General features: G+C 39.6%; 1 protein-coding gene across 11 annotated transcripts in view; it reads right to left on the bottom strand.

Moving 5' to 3' along the window:
- Positions 1 to 23069, bottom strand: part of KIF1B (kinesin family member 1B) — a 325658-nt gene that overhangs the window by 65021 nt on the left and 237568 nt on the right. For 7 of the 11 annotated variants that reach the window (XR_011073456.1, XM_068538857.1, XM_068538850.1 and 4 more), the window contains 11 exons: positions 22838 to 22916; positions 21921 to 22063; positions 20801 to 20842; positions 17820 to 17953; positions 8199 to 8278; positions 7032 to 7107; positions 3594 to 3673; positions 2977 to 3083; positions 2112 to 2195; positions 1707 to 1887; positions 1509 to 1581 (listed from right to left, as the gene is read on the bottom strand). Coding sequence is in view for 10 of the 11 variants with exons in the window: in XM_068538857.1 (XP_068394958.1) it covers positions 1509 to 1581; positions 1707 to 1887; positions 2112 to 2195; positions 2977 to 3083; positions 3594 to 3673; positions 7032 to 7107; positions 8199 to 8278; positions 17820 to 17953; positions 20801 to 20842; positions 21921 to 22063; positions 22838 to 22916 (1079 nt within the window). In the remaining variant the exon portion in view is untranslated. The remainder of the gene's footprint in view (positions 1 to 1508; positions 1582 to 1706; positions 1888 to 2111; positions 2196 to 2976; positions 3084 to 3593; positions 3674 to 7031; positions 7108 to 8198; positions 8279 to 17819; positions 17954 to 20800; positions 20843 to 21920; positions 22064 to 22837; positions 22917 to 23069) is intronic. The other 4 variants (XM_068538852.1, XM_068538853.1, XM_068538856.1 and 1 more) reach the window with 1 other exon arrangement.

The raw sequence follows: 23069 nt of genomic DNA, 5'->3' as shown, positions 1-23069 counted from the left end.
AAATACAAGGCACTATTATTAATAATAAATATAGCTTAATTATACCTGTCCTCGTTTGATCACTCACAGACCATCAGAGGCATGTTATTAGATTATACTACATTATTAAGATAAAAGTCTCCTTCATGGGTCACAAAGCTTTCAAGCCCCTAATCACATTGTAGCCAAACCCTTCTGTTTCCATTACAAACTAAATGTCAACTAGGCCTCCTAAAGAGACTCTACCTGTAACACTGCTATGATCTTGCCCCAAACACTTGATTTATTCTTACAATCCGTTCTTTCTTGGGCTTTACTATAATTTCCAAGATAACAAACTAACTGAATTAACCCACTGCCAAGCCTGAGAACCGAGCAGCCCTGGAAAAGACTGCTTTTGCACAAGTCCTTGGCTTTTTTGGCCCATTTAGCAATAGCCTCTCTTCTCCAAAGCAGAGCACGGCTATCAGGCTGTGGTTTACATGCTGTAGTTTACACTCGGTATTCTACATGGCATATTTTATGCTAAGGGAAGAAACCAGTACCCCAGCTTTCTCCCTAATACCCCCTTATCTTAAAAGAAGTCCATGAATCTTAAAAAATGAGAAATTTCTAAACTGTATCACAGTGTCCAAAGGTTGTTATGCCTTTTTCTTATACATCAAATGAATGCCAAGAAGCTTCTTATAACCAGGGCTCTGTAAACCAAAATTGGATGGCTTTAAAAATGAAAGTCTAACTAATGGATAAACTTATTCATTCATGAGATTCAGTTTCTACAAAACCTAGAAAATCAACTAACATCATAAAATGCTCTAGCCATTAGCATTATAAGCTGCAACCATAAACTGACTTTTTCAGCTGCTCAAACAAACCCTTTCTCAACCCAGAGAAACCAGGCTTCCCTCTCCTCTCGGAGTTGGGTGTGCAGCCCCTACTTCCACTGTCACCCCATATGCCACGGAGACCCTTACTTAGGATTCAGACTCCATGCAGGGAACAGAAAAGGATTAACACATGCAACTGTGCAGCAACACTTTTAGACACAGTTTAACTTACAAAAAAAAAAGTCCACCCAGCACAAGAACAATCCCCAAGTCAGCCCAAGAGCAGAGAATTAGTACTATCAGGTGATCAGAAACAAAACCAAGGCAAACACCCACCAAATTCAATATTCAGAGTAATTATTATTACAAGAACCACCACTGGTGCATACTCAAAAACCACTATCAAAAGGAAAAGATTACTAGAAAAGCTCGCACTATTTCCTCAAAAAGCACTTGGTTTTGATAGAAGACTTGACTTTAAGACATAAGAGGCACAGAAGTAGTACCTTTAAGGACAGTGTTTCAGGCTAAGGCTACCAGGGGATGTAAGTTCCTTCTCCATGACGGAAATGAGAGAATAGTGTATGGTATCAATGACAGCTGGAGAAGCAACTGGGCGAGTGCTCGTCTATGGAACAGGGAAGGTGTGATATGAAAGCAAGCTGCCCTTTTCCTAACAGAGGATTCAGGATGCACTCCTACCAGTCTCTGCTGCTCCAAGAGAAGATCTGCTTCTTCCTTCTCCTTTTTGTATAGGATCTCCATTTCCTGTAGCCTAGACGGAAAAGAGAAGTAAGAGAGGAAAGAATAAATTGCAGAATCACTGAGCTGTTTCATGAATTCTGCTATGCGTTTAAAAGAAATGAGAGTCACGTGGACCACATCACATTTGTACATTACCTTTTTTCCATCTCCTGTTTCATATCAATTCCTTGTTTTTCTAGAAGCTCTCTCTGGGCAAACGTCCAGTCCACAGGCTCAGAGGGGGTCTCAGCAGAAGGAGTCTTCTCCCGCTCAGCCCGTGCTTGCTCCGGGTGGTTAAAACGAAACACATGGTTTTTACCCATGATGATACGGTTTCCTAGCACAGAACAGAAACATGGATGAGAAATCATTTTTTAAATGTGTTGCATCCAGGTTAATAACCTAACCCTCCCTAATGCAAAAAGACAGCTTTTGGAGTTTTACAAGAACATAAATCCTAATGCTGACTATCACTTCAACCTTTAGACAAAGAATTAAAAATTAAAGAGTTGCTTGCACAAGCCATGTGTTCTGAAGACTTCAAGCCTCTTCCAGTCTCACCTGAGCGCAGCTGAACAGGCTGGGCCACCCTCTTGCCATTTACGTAGGTTTCTGAACGTTCACAGGGCTCCAGGGTTACAATAACTAGAGGAACACAGACTAATGTTAGCATCACAAAGCACTGGAAGAAAATAATGGAAAGCAGGTGAGGATTCAAGGTGACTAAAATAGATTCCTGGAACCAATCAAGTGGCTTAGTAGCTATATAATAGTTCATTTTAGGGTACCAGAACCAGGGCTGTGGCTCAGAAACATTTAAATGAATTTGACAAACTTCAGAAGAAGATAGGAAATGTTAGTTTCAGTGATATCTGACAGTTCAGTATATAAAAACGAAAACCATCAGAAATCTTAAGTATGAGATATAGGTAATAATCAGAAACTTAAGATCAAAAGCTACTATTTTGATTAAGGGAGGAATAAATTATACAACACAGAAGTACTATTAGATTGTTGTTGTTTTGTTAATAACCTGGGCAAAAATCAAGATGGACTTTTTCTTCCCTTTTAGGTAAAAATAAATTCTACTGGCTTAAGACCAGAGGTTCTTCAAATCTCCCACTACCCAGGATATTTGTTCCCTTCTTACTAGTCTATCAAATAATTAAGATTCAAGACCAAGCCTAATTGCCTATGTCCTGCTCAATTCTTGGCAGTAACAAAAGGGCTCCTTTCGTCCAGGCTTTTTTCATGTAAAGTAGCTATGTCCATGCCTGCATTTATAAGCAGCCCAAGTTTCTCCATTTTCAAATATTAGATTGTACAAGAAAGTATCACTGAAAGAGACAGGGAATACCAAGCCTTGGGGATTTCTCATCATACAGAATGAAAAGTTTGCTGGAAACGTTAAGCCAAGAACTCTCACCATCCCCACTGCTGTTCCTCTCGCTCCGGAAGATACAATGCTCTTCTTTAATGTGAGCCCCACTCAGCACGATGTCCTGGCGCCGCTCAGCATCTGCTTGGCCAACCCTGAACACAAGGGGAAGTGTTTCCCAGGGAAATTCAGACACAAAAAGCACTACAAACAATGAGCCTCTTTCTCCCAAAGAATATTCTTTGGTACATACAAAAAAAGGTATTGCCTTTTTTTTATCAGAGGCTTTGAACTGCAAACTCTATTTTCATATATGGTCAACCTCCCTACATCAGAAAAAGCAACGAAGGGGCAAATGATACACCAAATAACTCACAGAGCATCATAAAAAGATACGAGTGAACTACTCTCCTTAATGAATTCATATAAGATGTTAGGAGTAAAATTTTACTTACGGTCTGCTAGGAAAAAAACTACACTTTAATTGGTTCAGCTGGTTAAAACACTTAATTTGAGAAGAGTAGAGAGGATAATTTATAACTATTTCAGACAAGAAAAACAGCAAATTAGTAAAAGAAATTTTTCACCAAACAACTCCCTTTAGCTATTCAATCATCCTAAGAGAAAAGAAAACATTAAGTGACCAAAAGAAGAAACAAATGTACCTTGTAATTCCATCTTTGATGTAATAAAGAAGGCATTCGGACATCAGTGGGTCCTCATTGAGGTTAACAAGATGTGGCGTCTGAAAAAGGTTACAGATGATCAATTTGGAGCAAGTACCACTGAGAGGGCTGTGAGAATGACAGGGACATACAGGAGGCTGATGGCTTCCTGGATTACCAGAGTGCCTAGAAGAGGGACTGCTTTCATTCCTAGTTGCAACTCCACAGTAAACAGAAAACACTCTCTTCAGGCCTCCCCAAACTACACTAATGCATTCTATTTAAAAACCTGAGTTCTGGGATAAAGAACAAGATCCAATTCTTGATAAGGTCAAAGCATAGAGAACACAAAAGAAAAATTAGAGCAGGCTGATTCTCTGGATGGATTAATCATAATTTTTGTAAACACTTGGTCAAAAATCTTGAAAGACAGGGCTTCCCTGGTGGTGCAGTGGTTGAGAATCTGCCTGCCAATGCAGGGGACACGGGTTCGAGCCCTGGTCTGGGAAGATCCCACATGCCGCGGAGCAACTAGGCCCGTGAGCCACAGCTACTGAGCCTGCGCGTCTGGAGCCTGTGCCTCGCAACAAGAGAGGCCGCGATAGTGAGAGGCCCGCGCACCGCGATGAAGAGCGGCCCCCACTTGCCGCAACTAGAGAAAGCCCTCGCACAGAAACGAAGACCCAACACAGCCATAAATAAATAAATAATTAAAAAAAAAAAAATCTTGAAAGACAGCAGAATTTGCTGCCCCTAAACATGCCACTTTGACACACTGATTATTTTGAGCTGTTAGGCACTTGAAAAACAGTACAGGCAGAGAGCAGCTTTCTCTGAATCCCCTTTCCTGCCTAAGCACAGATGGTCCAAAAGGAACTCAGCTGTCAGAAATCCCCTCCCGGGAGTCTCATCAACCAGGAGAGAAAACTAGAAGTTGACACCACACCCAGACAAACTTTGTCACAAACTATCATTCCTCCCATCTACTCTTTGAAGGGTCCCTTCGTCTTTCCTAAAAGCCAATTATGCTCCCCTGAGAGGCCTACCTCCCCATCCCCTTTCCCTATTAGGATGGTATTTAAGCCAGAATTCTAAACCATCTCAGGGAGTTACTCATTTTTCCCTGGGTATCTCCCATGTATACATGAGGTATACATGTTAATAAACTTCTTTGTTTTTCTCTTGTTAATCTGTCTTTTATTACAGAGGTCTCAGCCAAGAATTCAGAAAGGTAGAGGAAAAATCATTTTTTGCCCACTACAACCTCAAGAAATATTTAATTTTTCATTTACTTTATAAAAATGTTCCCACATCCCCTATCATTTCCCTTTATAATTTTTATCAATTCTTCCATGGTCCCAGTTATTGTCTTTAGTTTGTTAGTTTTTATCTTAAAGAAGAAATTAAAATTACTGACATTCAGTAATACATCTTATAAAAATCCTCTTCTTCTAACTCTACTATTTCTAAGATCTTTTAAAAACCAACCTTCTTTGGTGAAAATACCCCACTGGAATCCAAAAATAAGTCACATGGTCTTGGGGTCAAAATCTACTCAAGATAGTGCCAGCAAATATGGAAAAATGAAAGAAGAGTCAGATGAGCAGGTTAAGGAAAGGGACTGCAAAAGATGATTTAAAAGAAATTAGGAAAACCTCTACATCCTTCCAACTAACATCTGTCTCTACAGTTAACAGCTTTGCTGGTTTGAGAAAGTCAAAGCCCTCTGTGGGCAGCATTCCTTAAAACCCATCATGAGACTGGCCTAAGGAAAAGGGAACCTCAAGAACAGGTTTTTTTTTTTCCTTTTCCCTTAGAAGTATTTTCTCCTAGTTTTGTTGAGATATGAATGACAAAGTCTGTATTTATTTAGGTAGTACAATGTCACTGTAAAATGTATCAATTTGATACATATACACATTGTGCAATGATTACCACAATCAAGTTAACACGTGAGAAACAGGTTCTAAAACTGAATTTGGGTGTGGTCAGTGGTGTATCCCTTCCTTTCCTGAAGAAGTCTAGAAAGTTAAAGCAAGTAAGAGAAAGCTTTGGAAACAGGGATCTCAGTTTGGAATTCTGTGCTATTTATAATACTTATAACACACAATACTTACTCAAGTTATTTATAATTTGTGTTAAGTGCCATAATTATACAAGCTGTTATAAAAATTTTCCTCACAGTTCTTAACACTGAAAGATGTTATAAAATACCTTTAGATATATGCGAAGGCACAATCTAAATTCTATCAAGCCTATAACTGCTAAAATCTCTACAATCACACATAATATATCTGAATAAAATAATGTCTTACTGAAGGAAAAATTATTAAACTGAAAATCATTGACCTTTGGCAATATAAACATATGAAATACTGTTATTATTGTTCCAGGTCTAAAATATATATCTAAAATGTCTTTAAAGCAATTTTCTTTGTTGAAAATAACACATCAGAATTTATAAAAAAGAAAAACCTAACCAGAAGAATCCTAAAATAAACCACAGGACTATTTCATATCACATAAAATGAAAGTACCAATTGAAAACTCCATACCCATTCTATGCTAACCTAGAGAGACCATTATCAGACCCTTGCATGAAGATGTTTAAGTATCCAATAGCTAATCTGAAATCATATGAAATGAAGGACCATTTATTACTAGTATGAAATATATGCTTTGTACATCAATATATGTTCTATTACTGTCCTATAAATAAGCACACAAAATAATCATTTCATAATAGTTTTCCAATATCTAATAATAACTAAGAAGCAACTAAGTGGGAGGGGGGAAGAAAAAGAAAGAAAAGACCTTGCTATTCTAATTAGCTAAAAACGTATCTACTACTTAACAACTATGACTATGTAAGTAGGACAGTAACTACTGGAGTCATTAAAAAAAAAAAAACAAAAAAACTGAGAAGGGAGCAGAGGGGGCTGGAAGGATGAGGACAGGAACTGCCTTACTGAATACAGTGGTTGTCTATCACACAAACTGTAAAAGCAAACTGAAGCAGTATTTTTCTACACAAACCTGAACAGCTGAAACTGCTTCCAAAGAATTATAATTCAGGGTTGCTGGCATCTGTGGGGAAAACTACATAGAAAGAGTAGCCAAACTGAAGCAAGGTATGCTAGGTTAGGCTAGGAATTTAAGAGAGAGCAACAATGAAGATGAGGAAACATACTGAATCATGACCCAAAGTTACAGATTTATACTGCCCTGGATTTTATTTTATAAACAGTAAACATTTCTGAAAGCATTTTAGAAACAGGTTGGCCTTGTATTATAAGATGAAATCAAAAATATCAGAAATTAAGCCAAGTCTCAAGATTTAAAAGAAAAGGAAGAAGAGGAGCCAGCCCTGAAAGACATGAAGTGCCCCCGTGACTAAGACAAACAAAAAGTGTTAAGTTTCACAACATTGTTTCCTACCTTTTTAGGTGAGAAAACCCCCAGGGTTCCTCCATCTTCCCGAATGGCAACTCCCATCTCAGCCAACAAGGCCTCTCTAGAAAAAGCAACAAGCGTATCAGAATAACAATACCAAAATGTCAAGTAAATCAGTCTAACTTGAATTGGAAAATAACGCAAAGCAAAAGCAACTGTCCATGTTTAAAGTCAGTAATACAAATGTGAAAGAATCTGCTTATCCCATCATTAATGAGAAATTATTTCTAAGAGAAATTGTACATTCAAAATAAAGTATGTTCCTGTCTTAGGTAAAGCTATATTCACCCAAATAAGAACTTTGTCACATCTGACTTTGGAGGTAGACAATAATTCATAAATATGTCTATTAATATAAAAAAAGGAAGAAAGGAATATTCCCTTAAGGCAATACATCCACTTCAAAGAACCATTCCTTAAAATCCAAGAAAGCAATCAGAAAGTAACTTTGATATAGGGAGTATTATCTATAAATGTGATTTTCTCAAATGTCATGTTCCCATGACCACCATCATATTGATTCAACAATTCTAGCTTAAAATCTCTACAATAGAGAAGAAAATTGTTTCATACATTCACTTTACAAATACGTTAGCACTCACTTCTGCCTCATCTTCCATGAAGGAAGAAGATAGGAACTAACATTTTTTAAATGTATATTTATTCCAATAGCGAAAGTATTATTTTGGGTTATGTTCATCTTTAGGGTAGAGAATTGGGAGGTTAAGATAAAATACAGATTTTGAAAGTTTGCAACTGAAACTACTTAACCTCTTACCAAAGAGGTTCTAGAAAACAGAACTCTGAAAGTCAGTAATCAGAACAGCTTTTTTTTTATTTGGGCCTTTATCAAAGGCAGTCTTTTTGCAAATTAAAAACTCTATCCTTCAATATCTTCAATTTTTATATGGATCCCTAGCAACACATAGTACAGTAACTAAGAACACGACTCCCTAGGGAACCTTTAAAATATGTGAATTTCACTTCAGGGTGTAAATTGGGCCGTTAAGCCCCATACAGGGTTGGTTGGTTTGTTTTGTATTTGGGGAGGAAAGGTTCTTTGTTTTTAACTTCTATTTTATCTTTTCTTACTATAAAAATAATCTAAATTCCCCAGAAAATTTAGAAACATTCCAGAGTTAACTTCCTGACCTCTCCATTCTGATGGCCTCTGTCTTACGCAGCTTTTCTTCCCAGGTTTCGTTCAACTCAGCAATGATCTTCTCCGATTCCTAAGGAGGAAGTCCACAGTTAAGTGCCAAAGAGTCTTATAATTTAACATGCCATGTCTAGGAACAGCAGCAAGAAGCAGATGATGCCCTTTTGAGGATATGAGGCAGAATCTAATACGATGAGGTTTTTTTTTTTTCATTTCTTAATATGTAAAGAAAGAAATCAGCCCTGGATGTATTAATTCTCTTTAAGCCCTAATAAAAATAGCTTAATAGTGTGTGTGTATGTATATGTGTGAGAGAGAGAAGAGTGTGTGTGTGTAGAAGGAAAGGTAGTATTAGCATCCCAAAATGCAAAGCATTGTTTCTGACAGCCACTGCTACAAAAGAATAAAGCCCCCGAAGATATTTGTTGCTTTTCTTAAAATTATTTATTTATTTATTTGGTTGCGCTGGGTCTCCGCTGCTGCACTCGGGCTTCTTCTCTAGTTGCGGCGAGCGGGGGCCATTCCTCGCCGTGGTGTGCAGGCTTCTCATTGCAGTGGCTCCTCTTGTTGCAGAGCACAGTCTCTAGGCGCACGGGCTTCAGTAGTTGTGGCACACAAGGCTCAGCAGGTGTGGCTCGTGGGCTCTAGAGCACAGGCTCAGTATTTGTGGCACACGCGCTTAGCTGCTCCACGGCACATGGGATCTTCCCGGACCAGAGCTCGAACCCGTGTCTCCTGCATTGGCAGGCAGATTCTTAACCTCTGCACCACCAGGGAAGCCCTGCGCTGGGTCTTAGTTGCGGCAGATGGGCTCCTTAGTTGCAGCTTGCCAGCTCCTTAGTTGTGGCACACAGCCCCCTTAGTTGTGGCATGCAGACTCTTAGTTGCGGCATGCATGTGGGATCTAGTTCCCTGACCAGGGATTGAACCCGGGCCCCCTGCGTTGGGAGCTCAGAGTCTTAACCACTGCACCACCAGGGAAGTCTCTTCATTGTTTTGTTTTTTTTTTAATTAATTAATTTATTTATTTATTTTTGGCTGTGTTGGGTCTTCGTTTCTGTGCGAGGGCTTTCTCCAGTTGCGGCAAGCGGGGGCCACTCTTCATCGCGGTGCGCGGGCCTCTCACTGTCGCGGCCTCTCCCTTTGCGGAGCACAGGCTCCAGACGCGCAGGCTCAGTAGTTGTGGCTCACGGGCCTAGCCGCTCTGCGGCATGTGGGATCTTCCTGGACCGGGGCACGAACCCATGTCCCCTGCATTGGCAGGCGGATTCTTAACCACTGCGCCACCAGGGAAGCCCTCTTCATTGTTTTTTGTTTCACTATAATTTCACCACAACACCACAACACTGACAGCGTTCAGAACATGCTCCCCCCAAATATGGCATTATCTTGGCATACTGAATACTTAAAGCTGAGTGATTTAAGAAATGGTGCAAGTAGGAAGGACTCTCTGAGCTCCTCTTGAAGCAAGTCGTAAGACCCTCATGAGATGTAACCTCCCTACACCTGGAGGAATGGAGCATACTTATTTCTCAAGATGAAGGAATATGGAGAATATGAACAGATAGGCCTTCATAAGTTTCCCCAGTTTACTATAGGCAGACCTCGTTTTATTATGCTTCACTTTATTGCACTTCTCAGGTATGGCATTTTTTACAAATTGAAAGTTTGTGGCAGCCCTGCATTGAGCAAGCCTACCAGTGCCATTTTTCCAACAGCATTTGCTCACTTCGTGTCTCTTGTGTCACATTTTGGTAATTCTTTTTTTTTTTTTAATTTATTTTTATTTATTTATTTTTGCCTGCATTGAGTCTTCAATGCTGCGCGCGGGCTTTCTCTAGTTGCGGCGAGCGGGGGCTACTCTTCATTGTGGTTTGCGGGTTTGTCATTGCAGTGGGTTCTCTTGTTGTGGAGCACGGGCTCTAGGTGCACGGGCTTCAGTAGTTGTGGCTTGCAGGCTCTAGAGCGTAGGCTCAGTAGTCGTTGCTCTGCAGCATGTGGGATCTTCCCAGACCAGGGCTCGAACCTGTGTCCCCTGAATTGGCAGGTGGATTCTTAATCACTGCGCCACCAGGGAAGCCCACATTTTGGTAATTCTTGCAATATTTCAAACATTTTCATTATTATTACATTTGTTATCGTGATATGTGATCAGTGATCTTTGATGTTACTACTACAATTTGCTGAAGGTCCAGATGATAACATTTTTTAGCAATAAAGTATTTTTAAATTAAGGTTTTTTTTTTTGGACATAACGCTATTGCACACTTAACAGACTACAGTATAGTGTAAACTTAACTTTTATATGCACTGGGAAACCAAAAAACGTGTGTGACTCACTTTATTGTGATATTCACTTTACTGCAGTGGTCTGGAACTGAACCTGCAATATCCTCCAGGTATCTATACTCTTAACTCACATCCCCCTTTGTTCTACCACATATTCCCACAACTGTTCACTCTTCACCAAACCCAGCATAAAAATGTTCATGTTTAACACTTCTCTGGGCCTTCTTTTCCTTATGAAGTCTTCCATGTCACGTAAACCAATACTAAATAAATTTGTATGCTTTTCTCTAGTTAATCTGCCTTTTGTTAATCTGGGGCCCCAGCCAAGAACCTAGAAGGGTAGAAGGAAAGATATTTTTCCTCCCCTACCATACAATACCCCTCTGAACACAACCCAATTCCCGACATAGAAAGGTTTAATATTACTCTCATGTGAAGGCATGCAGCCACTAGAGTGACAATTTCCCAATCTCTTGCTGAGTGTTTATTATATGCCAGAAATATAAGAACTAAAACGTGTTTCCTGATTTCAGGAGCTTACTGTATACCAGGGAGAGAAAGAAGTAACTGATCATTCATTCATGCAGTAATTATATATAACTCCATTACATGCCAAGCCCTGTTCTAGGCAACTAGAGATATGACAGGAAACAAAATTCCTGCCCCTTATGAGGTTTATGTTCTCGTAAAGAGACTCAGATAATCAATCCATTTTAATCAGTAAGTCAAGTATATAGTATGCCAGACAGTGAAAAGAGCTTTGTAGAAAAATAAAGCAAAGAAAAGAGAGAATGTAGGGGGAGGGGTGGGTGAGGGAGCAACCTGCAGCGGGGCTGTCGGGACAGAGCTCACTGACAAGGTTCTACACAGGCAGACACAAAGGAAGAGCATGGGTATGTGAGGGAATAGGTAGGAAATGCCTGGCACTTTCCAGGAACAACAGCATAGCTAGAGCAGCATGTTAGAGGATTGTGAATGGGAATGGTAGGAAAAAACAACAGGGCAGTGTGCTAAGTGCTAGAACTGAAGTGTTCACAGGTCTGCTGGAGGGTGGATGAGTCAAGGCTGAGTGATACTCATACTGAGAATGAACTGACCAGGCAAAAAATGGAGGGAGAGGGGTACCAAAAAGGGAGTTAAGCACATGCAAAAAGCAGGAGAAAATGCTAGTCCTGGATACGAAATTAGAAAGTCAGATGACAATGATGATAATGATGATGAGATAATAGTAGTGGTAGTGATTCAGGATGAGAAGTCTTAACAGTTCACAAAATATTTCATTGTATAATTCATTTACTGGGCTATTGTATGAAGCCTCTGAGATCCCAAAACATAACTATCTACATAGAAAGAAATTGTGAATATGTAATACAATAAACCCTGAGGCATCTGGCACTTGGTTTTCTGGAACGAGGTATGGGAGCATGTTAAAAAGTCGAGTAGGGCTTCCCTGGTGGTGCAGTGGTTAAGAATCTGCCTGCCAATGCAGGGGACAGGGGTTCGATCCCTGGTCCAGGAAGATCCCACATGCCACGGAGCAACTAAGCCCGTGCGCCACAACTACTGAGCCTGTGCTCTAGAGCCCGCGGGCCACAACTACTGAAGCCCGTGTGCCTAGAGCCCGCTCTCTGCAACAAGAGAAGCCACCGCAATGAGAAGCCTGCAAACCGCAACGAAGAGTAGCCCCCGCTCGCCTCAACTAGAGACAACAAAGACCCAACGCAGCCAAAAATAAAATAAATAAATAAATTTTAAAAAAACAAAACAAAAAAAAAGCCGAGTAAAGACTCAAGGAGTCAGAAGAAACAAACAGGAGAGCATGATGGTGATGATGGTGATGATGATGAAGATGATGATGATGATGATGATGGAGGAGAAGAAGAACAGTAACAACAACAACAGGCTAAGCTAGACAAAGAGCAAAACTGATAAAAGTTAGAAAAGGCCTGGGCGTCAGTAAGGTGAATATAAAGGGGACCACACAGCAGGTACTCAGAAATGAGTTGGTTACGAAGTGGGAGAAGCTAGAGCAAGCCTGCAGCGGAAGGCGGGAGGGTAGAGACAAAATCACCTAAACTGGCTCTCATCAACCCCCGAGCACACACAGAGGCTGAAAGACTAAAACAGCCCCCTGAATGGCACCTCTACACAGTCCTCCAATAGGAATGAATAACATGCAGTGCATATGCCACTCCACTGCTGAGTGAGGAACCAACAAGCTACGTTAGAGGGCCAGCAGCCAAGAAAAACCCATATGGCCAGGGAAGGAAGTGTGCCAGGTGCCGAGTGGTCAACAGCCTATCTCTAACGTGCCACAAAAGTTATTCAACAACTCAAACAGGATAGCATTCAATGCTTCTGCAAATGACTATAAAAGGGCAAGTACAATATAAGCTGCCACCATAACCTACAAGATTTTAAGGCTCATTAAACACTGCTGGAGGGGGATGGGGGAGGGAAGCACTGGGAGTTTGGGATTAATAGACGCAAACTATTACATACAGGATAGATAAACAAGGTCCTACTGTATAGCACGGGGAACTACATTCAATATCCTGTGATAAACCATAATGGAAAAGAATATAAGAAAAAGAATGTCTGTGTGTGTATGGCTGAGTCACTTTGCTGTCCAGCAGAGACCGGCACAACACTGTAGATCAACTATACTTCAATTAAAAAATTAAATTAAATTAAATTAAAGACAGCTGGATAGAAACCTTTACACTCTCAAAGTGACAACTTCAAAAACAAAGGCATAGGGTAACAGGATGTCCAAACCACAGCAGTGAGACTAGTGCTTATTATATATACTGTGGTCCACAAGCCACACTGATATTAGTTATGAAATACAAACTGACCTATGAGATACTTAAAATATTTTTTTCCTGGTTGGTTATCTTCAGAAAAAGAGTGTGTCAGAGCAGAGGTTAATCCGGCTGTAGTAAAGCTATTCTATTTTGGGGCAACTGTAAACTCACCCCAAGGAAGCAAAGTTACTGTCTAGGAATCCTCTTACCATCTTGCTGCCAACTCTAATGTGACCTCTCTCATTTTACTCACCACCTGGAGGGTAAATCAGAATATGACTCCTTGTAGAAAAGTTAATGAGTAAGCTGAGTAAGGTACAATATACTTTCCTTTTTCATTAGGGCTTAAAAGTTGCAACTTTTATGTTGTCTAGAAAGTTACTTTTTTTTTTTTTTTTTAAATTCTTTTAATTTATTTTTGGCAGTGTTGGGTCTTCCTTGCTGCACGCGGGCTTTCTCTAGTTGCAGCGAGCGGGGGCTACTCTTTGTTGCGGTGCACGGGCTTCTCATTGCGGTGGCTTCTCCTGTTGTGGAGCACGGGCTCTAGGCGCAAGGGCTTCAGTAGTTGCAGCATGTGGGCTCAGTAGTTGCGGCACACGGGCTCTGAGGTGCATGGGCTCAGTAGTTGTGGCTCATGGGCTCTAGAGCGCAGGCTCAGTAGTTGTGGCACACGGGCTTAGTTGCTGGGCGGCATGTGGGATCTTCCCGGACCAGGGATCGAACCCGTGTCCCCTGCATTGGCAGGCGGATTCTTAACTACTGTGCCACCAGGGAAGTCCCTAGAAAGTTACTTTTTTAAACTCTGAAGAAAGGTTAGAGAAAACAATATTGAGTGTCATTTAGCTAAACTTAAGTGCTGGAAAAAGCCATTTATTCCAGAAACATTCTAGAAATAGAGAAACTGAGGACCAGAGAAACTAAGTGATTATCCCGAGGCCCCACTTCTCCCTGAGCCAGGTTTATAGTTGGGTTTCCTGTGTGTTCTGTTTTCCAATTAAGGCAGAATCAACAGCCTTTAAAGAAAATATTCTACGAAATAGCTCACCATAAGTTAAGAAAGAGTGAGGAATATTCTTTCTTCAAGCCTGAATAACAAACTTAGTATAAATAAAATAGAGATGCCAACAGGAAGACAGCTTTCAGTCTGAGTCGTCAACTTACTCTGCAGGCAAGCCTGGCATGCTGGTCTCCAGTGCTGCCCATACCTCATTCTAGAAACCTAATTTTAAGATTAAACTGAAATTGGGATTTATGCTTCAGAAATGAGGAGGCAAGAGGACACTCTTTAAGGGTCTTTCCTTCCTGCAGGTACTGTACATTAAAAAATTCTGAAAAAACAGAGTGACATCAGGAACATTTTTTTAAGCTCCAAGGAATGTTGGGTTCAGGCATCATTCACTTTGATCTCACATCATGTATTATCTAGCTATTTGTACAGCACTGGTTAATAACTATGCTCATAATGTTAAATACAATTTAATTACTTCATCATGATCCAGTTAAGGTGGCAGAGAAGTCCACAGAACAAGTCAGAAATATTTCCCCCCCAAAAAATTACAGTTTAACTTGTGGTATTTAAATAGTTAAACGCTTGCTACATGGAACATTCCTTGAAGCCATCAGATGGGTTTTACTGTACTGAACGCAGCATGCGTCATAAGTGAGCTCCAAGCGTGGGGCCCTCGGGCTGCCCAGCACAGCATTTACCCTTGCATGCTTCTGTAATGGATATTTGTGGATATTTATAGTCTAAGCCTAAGCAATGGCACTCACAGTCCTGACACTGATGCCAGACTAATAAACACCAGAGGCACCACATAGTAACTGTAGCTACATATTTAAAACCTTATCAAGTCGGAATCCAAATCAAGGAGACAACATTTCAACTCAGTTTGAGCTGCAACTAAAAACTGAAAGCAATTACACTTTATTCTCTATTGCCAGAGGTTTGTGGAGAGCTCAAGATATTTATGATGGGGTAACATGGGTCTCTTCCATATGGAAATAGGCTATTCAATGAATGAAGCAATAGCAACTCCCTATGTAAAAGTGTTCTACCAACTGATCATTTTTCTAAAGTTAAAAGGAAAGAGAAGCAAAGGGACATAAAATGTTAGGAAAATGAATTAACCTCTTGTATTACTGTTTTCCATTAGGTACAATTTTTCTCCTACAGTGTCATGTCTTAGGAATGCCACTCCTTCACACTCAACAATGAAACAGTCCAAAAATGAGAAATTCTCAAGCATTTCTATCATACAAACACTGCCTTGCCCTGTGGACACAAGATGTTATCTGCCTGCAGCATTAAAATGCAGGTCTGCCGACATGAACTCTCACCATTCACAAAATAGGAGTCGAACTAATTAAGGCACTTATGCTTCAGTAAACTACCATGCTGCATTAAAAAACAAGATTGAACTCAAAACCATAAAGAAACTATTTCTTAAGCTAGGGAAAATGGAAGATGTCATTTAGGTTGGCTTAAAGGAGAATTAAAACAGAAATTTATTTTCTGATAAAAGCAATACAGTTTTGTTTTGTTTTTGGTGGGAAGTAGGGAGATTGGGGGGAGGGTTCCTTGAATAATGGCAGTGTTATTCCCTAGAGACTATTTGGAAGATACTGGGCAACCTAATGCTTAAAAAGTCTGCTCCACATCTTGACTCCTAACATTCAACATTATTTTCAGTTGGTTCCACTTGGCAGTTGGGGAGAATTTTTTTTCCTACATCAAGATGTGTGTTAAAGGGAATGTAATCTCATTTGTAGACTAAGGTAAGATTCAAATAGTAAGATTCAAAACCCCCAAAGAAAAATAACACTTTATATTGAATAGTAAATGAAAGATTTCACTTTTCCTTTCCACAGAACCTCTGCATGTCCCCACTGGCCTGAACAGAACCCTACACAGCAACTTTGCCTATCATGATAAAATACAGAAATAAAAGCCTTCTTGCATAGGGCTTCACGAACATCTTTAGTAAAATTTCAAAGTCAATTTCACAATAGCAGAAATTATCCTTTCCTTTGCAATATTTAATGAAAAGGTTTCTCACTCCCTGTCCCTCTGCCAGGTATTTTAGAATTTCACCCACTTTCCACTAACAAGTTCTGAAGGAAGAAACAGATTACTTTTGTTTCTGAAGCACCTTATGTTAGAAGTGAGTGAAATGCCAAGGAAAAGGTAGGCTGATTAAGAAGCAGAAGCCCATTCTTCATATAAAATCTTTTTCAATCTCACCTGCAAACCAAAATGAATGTTCTAGCAATTATCAAGCTAAATTCCCTTTTAGCAAAAAGGTTCAGCAAACCTTTCCATCGTTAACCTGTCAAAGTGTGTCACTATTCTCAACGGTCCTTGAATGAGCAGCCATGGCGGAGAACACTGAGCGCAGTGTGGAGAGGACTGCACGCTCGGGGCAGGACTGCAACTCCCCAGCTCCTTGAAGTTTCTTTGCTCTCCTTGCTTTTCCTACCCAGTACTCTTTTTTTTTTTTAATTTAAGTTCTAAGCAGCTAGTGGGAAGCAGCCACATAGCACAGGGAGATCAGCTCAGTGCTCTGTGACCACCTAGAGGGGTGAGATAGGGAGGGTGGGAGGGAGACGCAAAAGGGAGGAGATATGGGGATATACGTATATGTACCCCAGTACTCTTGAATGCAAAGGCCACAAGGTACGGATAAAACTATCATCCTGGAAGTGACAAGCAGGGAAAGAAAAGGCATTTGTGTTGTTGTCACGGTGGTTTCATGGATGGCACCACAGGTGACAACTGTCTGCTCTCACTGTAGTCACCGAGGGGGAAGGAAGAACCTATGAGTCAGAAGGTTTTGCTGCTCCTAACGTTCGTATTCATGGAGAGAGACAGAAAGTACCTGACAGAGCCAGCAACAGGCTGGGAAAGCCAAGCTGGGTCCCATGGCGGGTGACCTGCACACGCAGGACTCAACTGCGTGCACCAGCACTAAGATCCGTAAGCCCATATGCACCAGCACAGGAGGGGGCAGCCCTTCCACAGCAGTGCTCACAGGGCTTTCTGTGAACTTCTAGAAAATATCATTTCACATGTCTCTGAATAAACCTGGTACAGCTACTTACATGTGCAAACCTTCTTTTGATTATACATTTTCCTAACAGAAGCAGGGGCCTATACAGAATTCCATCTTCAAAATAAACCAAAATGTTTAATTAGTTTCCAGTGAAATTTCTAACTAAACAATTTCACTGTGACTTATAAACTACCTCAGAATTAATGGACATATCTACTTATCAGTTACCTTGCCTGGCCAACTTACAATCTGCCCGCGCATCTCTCCCTCCCATCCCTGCTTGGCCATGTCAGACTCAAGTATTCTGGTGAAAATAAATTATCTTACAAAGCAGCAATTTCAGGACACCTCTGAGAGTTAGAAAGTTCTTCCATATGCTGAACCAGAAACTCAGTGATTTTTAGTTCTAACTCTGCCTTGTGGAGCTACACAGAATACCTTTCGTTGAATCTGAGTTACTACTTACCTTTAGACGTTCGATGGCTTCCTCTCCTCCAGGTGTAGACATGATTCTCTCCTGAATACTGGTCACAGATGTTAAGCCCACCTGACTATTGAGTGAGCAGGAAGATGGAGATGAAGTAAGGGACCCCATGGATGCTGTGGAAAAATTGCCAGGACGTTGATTCTCAGAGGCTAGCAAGTACCTATGCTTATTGTTCTGAAAATCTTTCAGATCTGGGAGATAGAAAGAAGGGAAGGCAGAAAAAGTAGGAAAGAGGGAAAGGAGCAGGAGAAGAAAAAAGACAGGAAGGAACACCCGTGTAAGAAAGGACAGCATTAAAGCAGCAAGACCAAGACAAGTTATGATACAAAGACAAGTTATAATTGTTCTAGATGGCAGTTCTAAAACAAGGCTGTCTTTAATACTGGTATTTTAGAAGTTAAGAACCACTTCTGAATTTAGAAACTAAAAAATTCTAAGTGGGTTAACACTGTATCTGTTAGGGGGTAACCAGAGCCTCAAAGGATACAGCTCAGGCTCTCCCCCTAAACAGCCATGCTACATTCCTGTATTCCTTCTATGGCTCCAAATCTACAATGTCTTAGGTTTATACTACTCTTAAATCCCAGTAGTTTGTAACAGTAAGGGAAAAAAGATGATCATTTATTTATCAATATCAATACATATCAGTCTGGCCCAGTATGTTATGTCATTCAGCAAAAATTCCCAAGAAAATGTTACGTTAAAACAAAAATCTGAGTGCTCTGTAGTGTTCTTTGTATGCTAAAAAGGATTTTTAAAATATGCCTTTTAAAAAAAGGAGAGGTAATCGTAGCAATTACAGGGATCTTGTATAAGTCCTGGTTAAGAACTTAGGGCTGACTACCTCAACAGTGATGAACAATTAGCAAACTGTTGAATTTGGTGTAGCTTACATTCATCTATTAGAGCAAGCAAAAATTAAGGCTGATTATCTGCTAATTTAAGTAAGGCTCTCACTTTGCCTAACCGAATGACCATGAGTCACTGGGGAGCCGAGTTCCTAGTATGGAATGCAAGTTTTAGGGACATACTTTCATTTACTAAGGTCTTTAATAGAGCTCTAAGTTTTGCTTTTAAACTTAGTTTTGGTAAAAAGTGCCACAAACAACAAGTTCATTAATTTGCTGTTTGTACTTTTCTTCATTAGTCATCTTTCTCAAATAGGCACCAGAGGAAATCCATAGGTATTGGTGCATTCCTATTTTTAAATTAGCTCATTTTTAAATGTAAGAAAATCCACATTGCTCAAAGTTCATATCAAAACTAAATAAGTTTTCCTTAAAGGATATAATATGAGTCAACACAAAGAGTCAGAAAAAACGTTATTAGCTCTCTCTGGGTCTACCCATGTGGATTTAATCAAAGCCATTTCTTGAAGCCCCTTAAAACCAGCGGTTGCTTCGAGACAGTTTGAAAACCACCATCTGCAAATATAGAACATAGGGAAACAAGCAAGTTTTAAAAGGCGGATAGGAACTGGAGCAAAAAAATTAGCCATCAGGTGATGGCAGCAAGGTGGGAAAGCATAGGATGGATGGAGTTTAGAAGGTCCAATTGACACATGCAAGCCCTAAAAGGCATTAAGGGTAGTGACTGAAACAGAAACTTAGAAGTAGTCAAGGCTGCTTTCCTGCACAGATACAGAATTAAAACTTAGTCATGCATAGCTTTTTGGGAGATGCCACAACTGCTCAGAAAAGAGTGAGGCAGCAAGCTGGCAGCATCACCTGGAGCACAAAAGCAAGAACAAAGGGTGTCTTTCCCATACCAGTATCAGTTGGCTTTGGAAATCTCAGACAGAGCTGTTCCAGTCCAAGAGTCACTCTGGATTAGGATGTTATAGTGCCTTCAAGGCTTAAGCTCATCTCAGCAGCCAGGGCTACCTTTGGTTTCTCCTATGTATTGCCTCACTGTCTACCAAGCCTTGTTACATGCCCTACTGTAGAAACAAACAAATCAATAAAAATCTAAAACTTAACCCCCCAAAATCAAGATTCTTCACTTAGTCTAATAATTTCTTGATGAATTATCTTAAAAGGGTAAGAAATTACTTTCTGGCCAACATAATGACAGATACGCAGCGGGTAATGAGGTGTGATGCTTTATAAAATGTCCTCATTTCAAGCACACATTTTAGACACCCAAGTTTTTTAAAATTTAATTTGTAATTCATGAAAAAGGGAAAAAAAAAGTTTACCTAACCATCAAGCAAGCTGAGGCCCAAGATATGGAGGAAATCAACTTAGCATAAGCACAGGTGAGTGCTAATCCAACATTCACAAAGCTACTCAGTCATGGAGATTTGGCCAACTAGAAGTGATTGTTTTCAGTTATATATACACTAAGGCTCAGAATTATACAGCTAATTTAAAAGGATTTTCCTAATAAATAATCAGGCCCTGAAGGATCAAGAGGCCAAAAAAGGCGTAATATGATTAAAAACAAGGGCTCTGCGTTACACTACCCAGTCTGACCACAAAGAAACCACAGGATCTCATTTAGTGGCAAACTACCCACTCCAGGCAGCAGTGTCCTCCTTGGCAAAATGGAGCTTTGTCAGAGTCACTGACAGGACTAAAGAGATAATATATTCAAGATACCTAGAACAGGTCCTGGCACATTATAAACACTCAAAACATGTGAGCTGCTGTCATCACTATCATCATCATGTATGACTCTGGATTCAATTTAATCACATTTAAGTGGAAAAACTGAACAGTAGAAGCAGCAAGAGGTTTTTAAGCCTCTCGACTTTATTCAAGCCACAAACTGAAATTCAGCAAAACTTGCTTTGCTAATGGAAAAGGGCAAAAATAGGAACATTTCTGAATCTACAGTATGCTCTGTCTGGGATTTCCCTGTTAGGATGGCTGGCATGCAAAGCTCATTTTAAGGCTGATCCAGCAGAGGCAGATTAGCAAGTCAGAGTGCTGGAAATACCCAGTACATGAAATACACACATTTGCCTCCACTTCCAGAGTAATCATCGATCAATGGATCAGCTGAAGGTAAGCAAGAGGGAAAATACAAAAAGGGTCAAAGTTCAGGTTCAGCAATGACAGAGGGAACAGAGCAGTATTTGGCATTTGGGAAGGTGAAAAAATTGACACTTAGAATAATATATTATCATTTTACAAACTGTATGTATTCATTTAAACTCAGGTGCTAATCAGTAAGAAGAACTAAACTAGAAGAGGCCTTGAAAATCTTATTAGAATTGCAAACACTGTAATATTAATCTGACACTCAAAAAATAAAAATATGCTTTATTAAATAAACCCATACACTATTCTACCTGAATGATCTAGTTAACTCACTTAGGAGAACTTCTGATTAGACATTATGTAGGGCAGATCACTGAGGTTAAAAAAGATTCAATTTAAGACAACATTGTAAGACTCTCTGGAAGTCTAATTCTTGAACTTGACAGGAATTGGTTATTTTCCCCTTCATAAGTTCATAAGGAGTGAGTTGGGGGGCATTCAATCATTTTGTAGGGGGGCAACCACTCAAAGGTAAATCTTATCTGAAAGGTGACTGGAATGGTGGGTTTCTTACATATGTATTACTACTACATTAATCTAGAGAAACCCATAACTCAAAACCAAAAATTTTAAGTAACAGTTTTATGAAGTGATTAATTTCTCAGTGAGAATAAACTTAACATTCCAAATAAACTTCACTGCTGATCTAAAACAGAAATCTAATAAAAATACAAATAATGATATATTACGTTTTAAGAAGTAATTTCATGAGTTCAAACGGATAACCTGGTACATGGTACATAAAGGAATTCTAAGATCATTTTCAATGAGTTTTTTTTTTTTCTTTTTTTTTGGCCACAGGTCTTGCGGGATCTGTTCCCCAACCAGGGATTAAACCGGGCCATGGCAGTGAAAGCCCAAAATCCTAACCACTAAGCCACCAGGGAACTACCATCAATGGGCTTTTTAAGAAGTTAAGAAGAAACAAAAAACTCTTTCTCTACCATCTAGCTGCCTCAAGTTCTTCTTTAACTCTAAGTTGAAGAGCCCTTGAGAGGAAAGGAATAGATTTTGTGTTGATTCTTAATTCACTTACTATCAATAATATCTCCCAACCCCTGAGCACGAAGAAGGTCCTTCAGCCGTGTCACCTCTTCCTTTAATTCACGAACCAGTTTGGCATTGGGGTCCTCATTGATAACAGCATTGCATTTAATTTGTTTTGCACGATCTGCATATCTAGATCCAAAAAGAAAACACATTTTTGCCATTCCTCAAATGCTCTACTTCTCATAAGTAGCATACCATTATTTCTAAGTCAAACAGCTTGAGTATTAACACATTTTATGAGCCTTAGTAATAATACATTTGTAGAAAGCTTTATAGTACCTTATAAAGATGAGGAAAAAGGCTCCAATGAATTTAAGTGATTTCCCCAAGATCACAAAGGAAATAAATATCAGAGAGAGGACTCAAAACTAATTTATTAGACCATATAGTGTTTCTTCCATTATATCAAAAATGTCTTTAATGAGACAAGAGTTGAAAGTTCCAGATTAAAATAATGGAACCTATTCATATATAAAACTACCCTATTAGTAAACATTCTGTCAGTAATTCTTAAAATATTACATGTACTCATAACTTTGTTACTTTTTATGATGTGAGCATTTCTATAATGACAAACAGGAGAAGGGGACACTTCTTTTTATAGAAATAAATATTGTTAAGAAATTTCTACTATTATCTAAAAGTTATCCAAAAATCTCACTAGAGCAAATTTAATATCTTTCCTATGAAAAAGTTCCTGCCTTTCTCAATGAAACTAAACACGATAGACAGGTAAACTCTATTATAATAAAAACAATTTCCCCCCATGTTCCCTGTTATGAGAGGGATGGATCATTGTTTACTCAAGCGACTACCCACATAGCATATGAAAATCCATGGCATAACAAGATGACTTATGGTAGCACTGTGTTCTGTTTAGCTACTGAAATCAAACTGGAGTACCTCAGAGTGCTCAAAGTTTCATCATAGTTGATATCTGCTGGGCTCAGAGCAGCAACCATCGCAGTCCGAGAATTGCCACCTAAAAAGATGAATTATAATTATCTCAAACCATACTCATTTTAGAAAAAATTTTATTGAATGTGTCAAATCAGACAGCACAATCTCAGATCCCAAGATTTAATCAACAGATTTTTGGACTGTCCCCACGCCAGGCACTGTTACATGCACATCT

The sequence above is a fragment of the Eschrichtius robustus genome, chromosome 3 (assembly GCF_028021215.1).
Source record: "Eschrichtius robustus isolate mEscRob2 chromosome 3, mEscRob2.pri, whole genome shotgun sequence".
NCBI classification, from domain to species: Eukaryota; Metazoa; Chordata; class Mammalia; order Artiodactyla; family Eschrichtiidae; genus Eschrichtius; species Eschrichtius robustus.
Note: the sequence above shows the minus strand (reverse complement) of the source record. Positions and strands in the feature narration are given on the sequence as shown.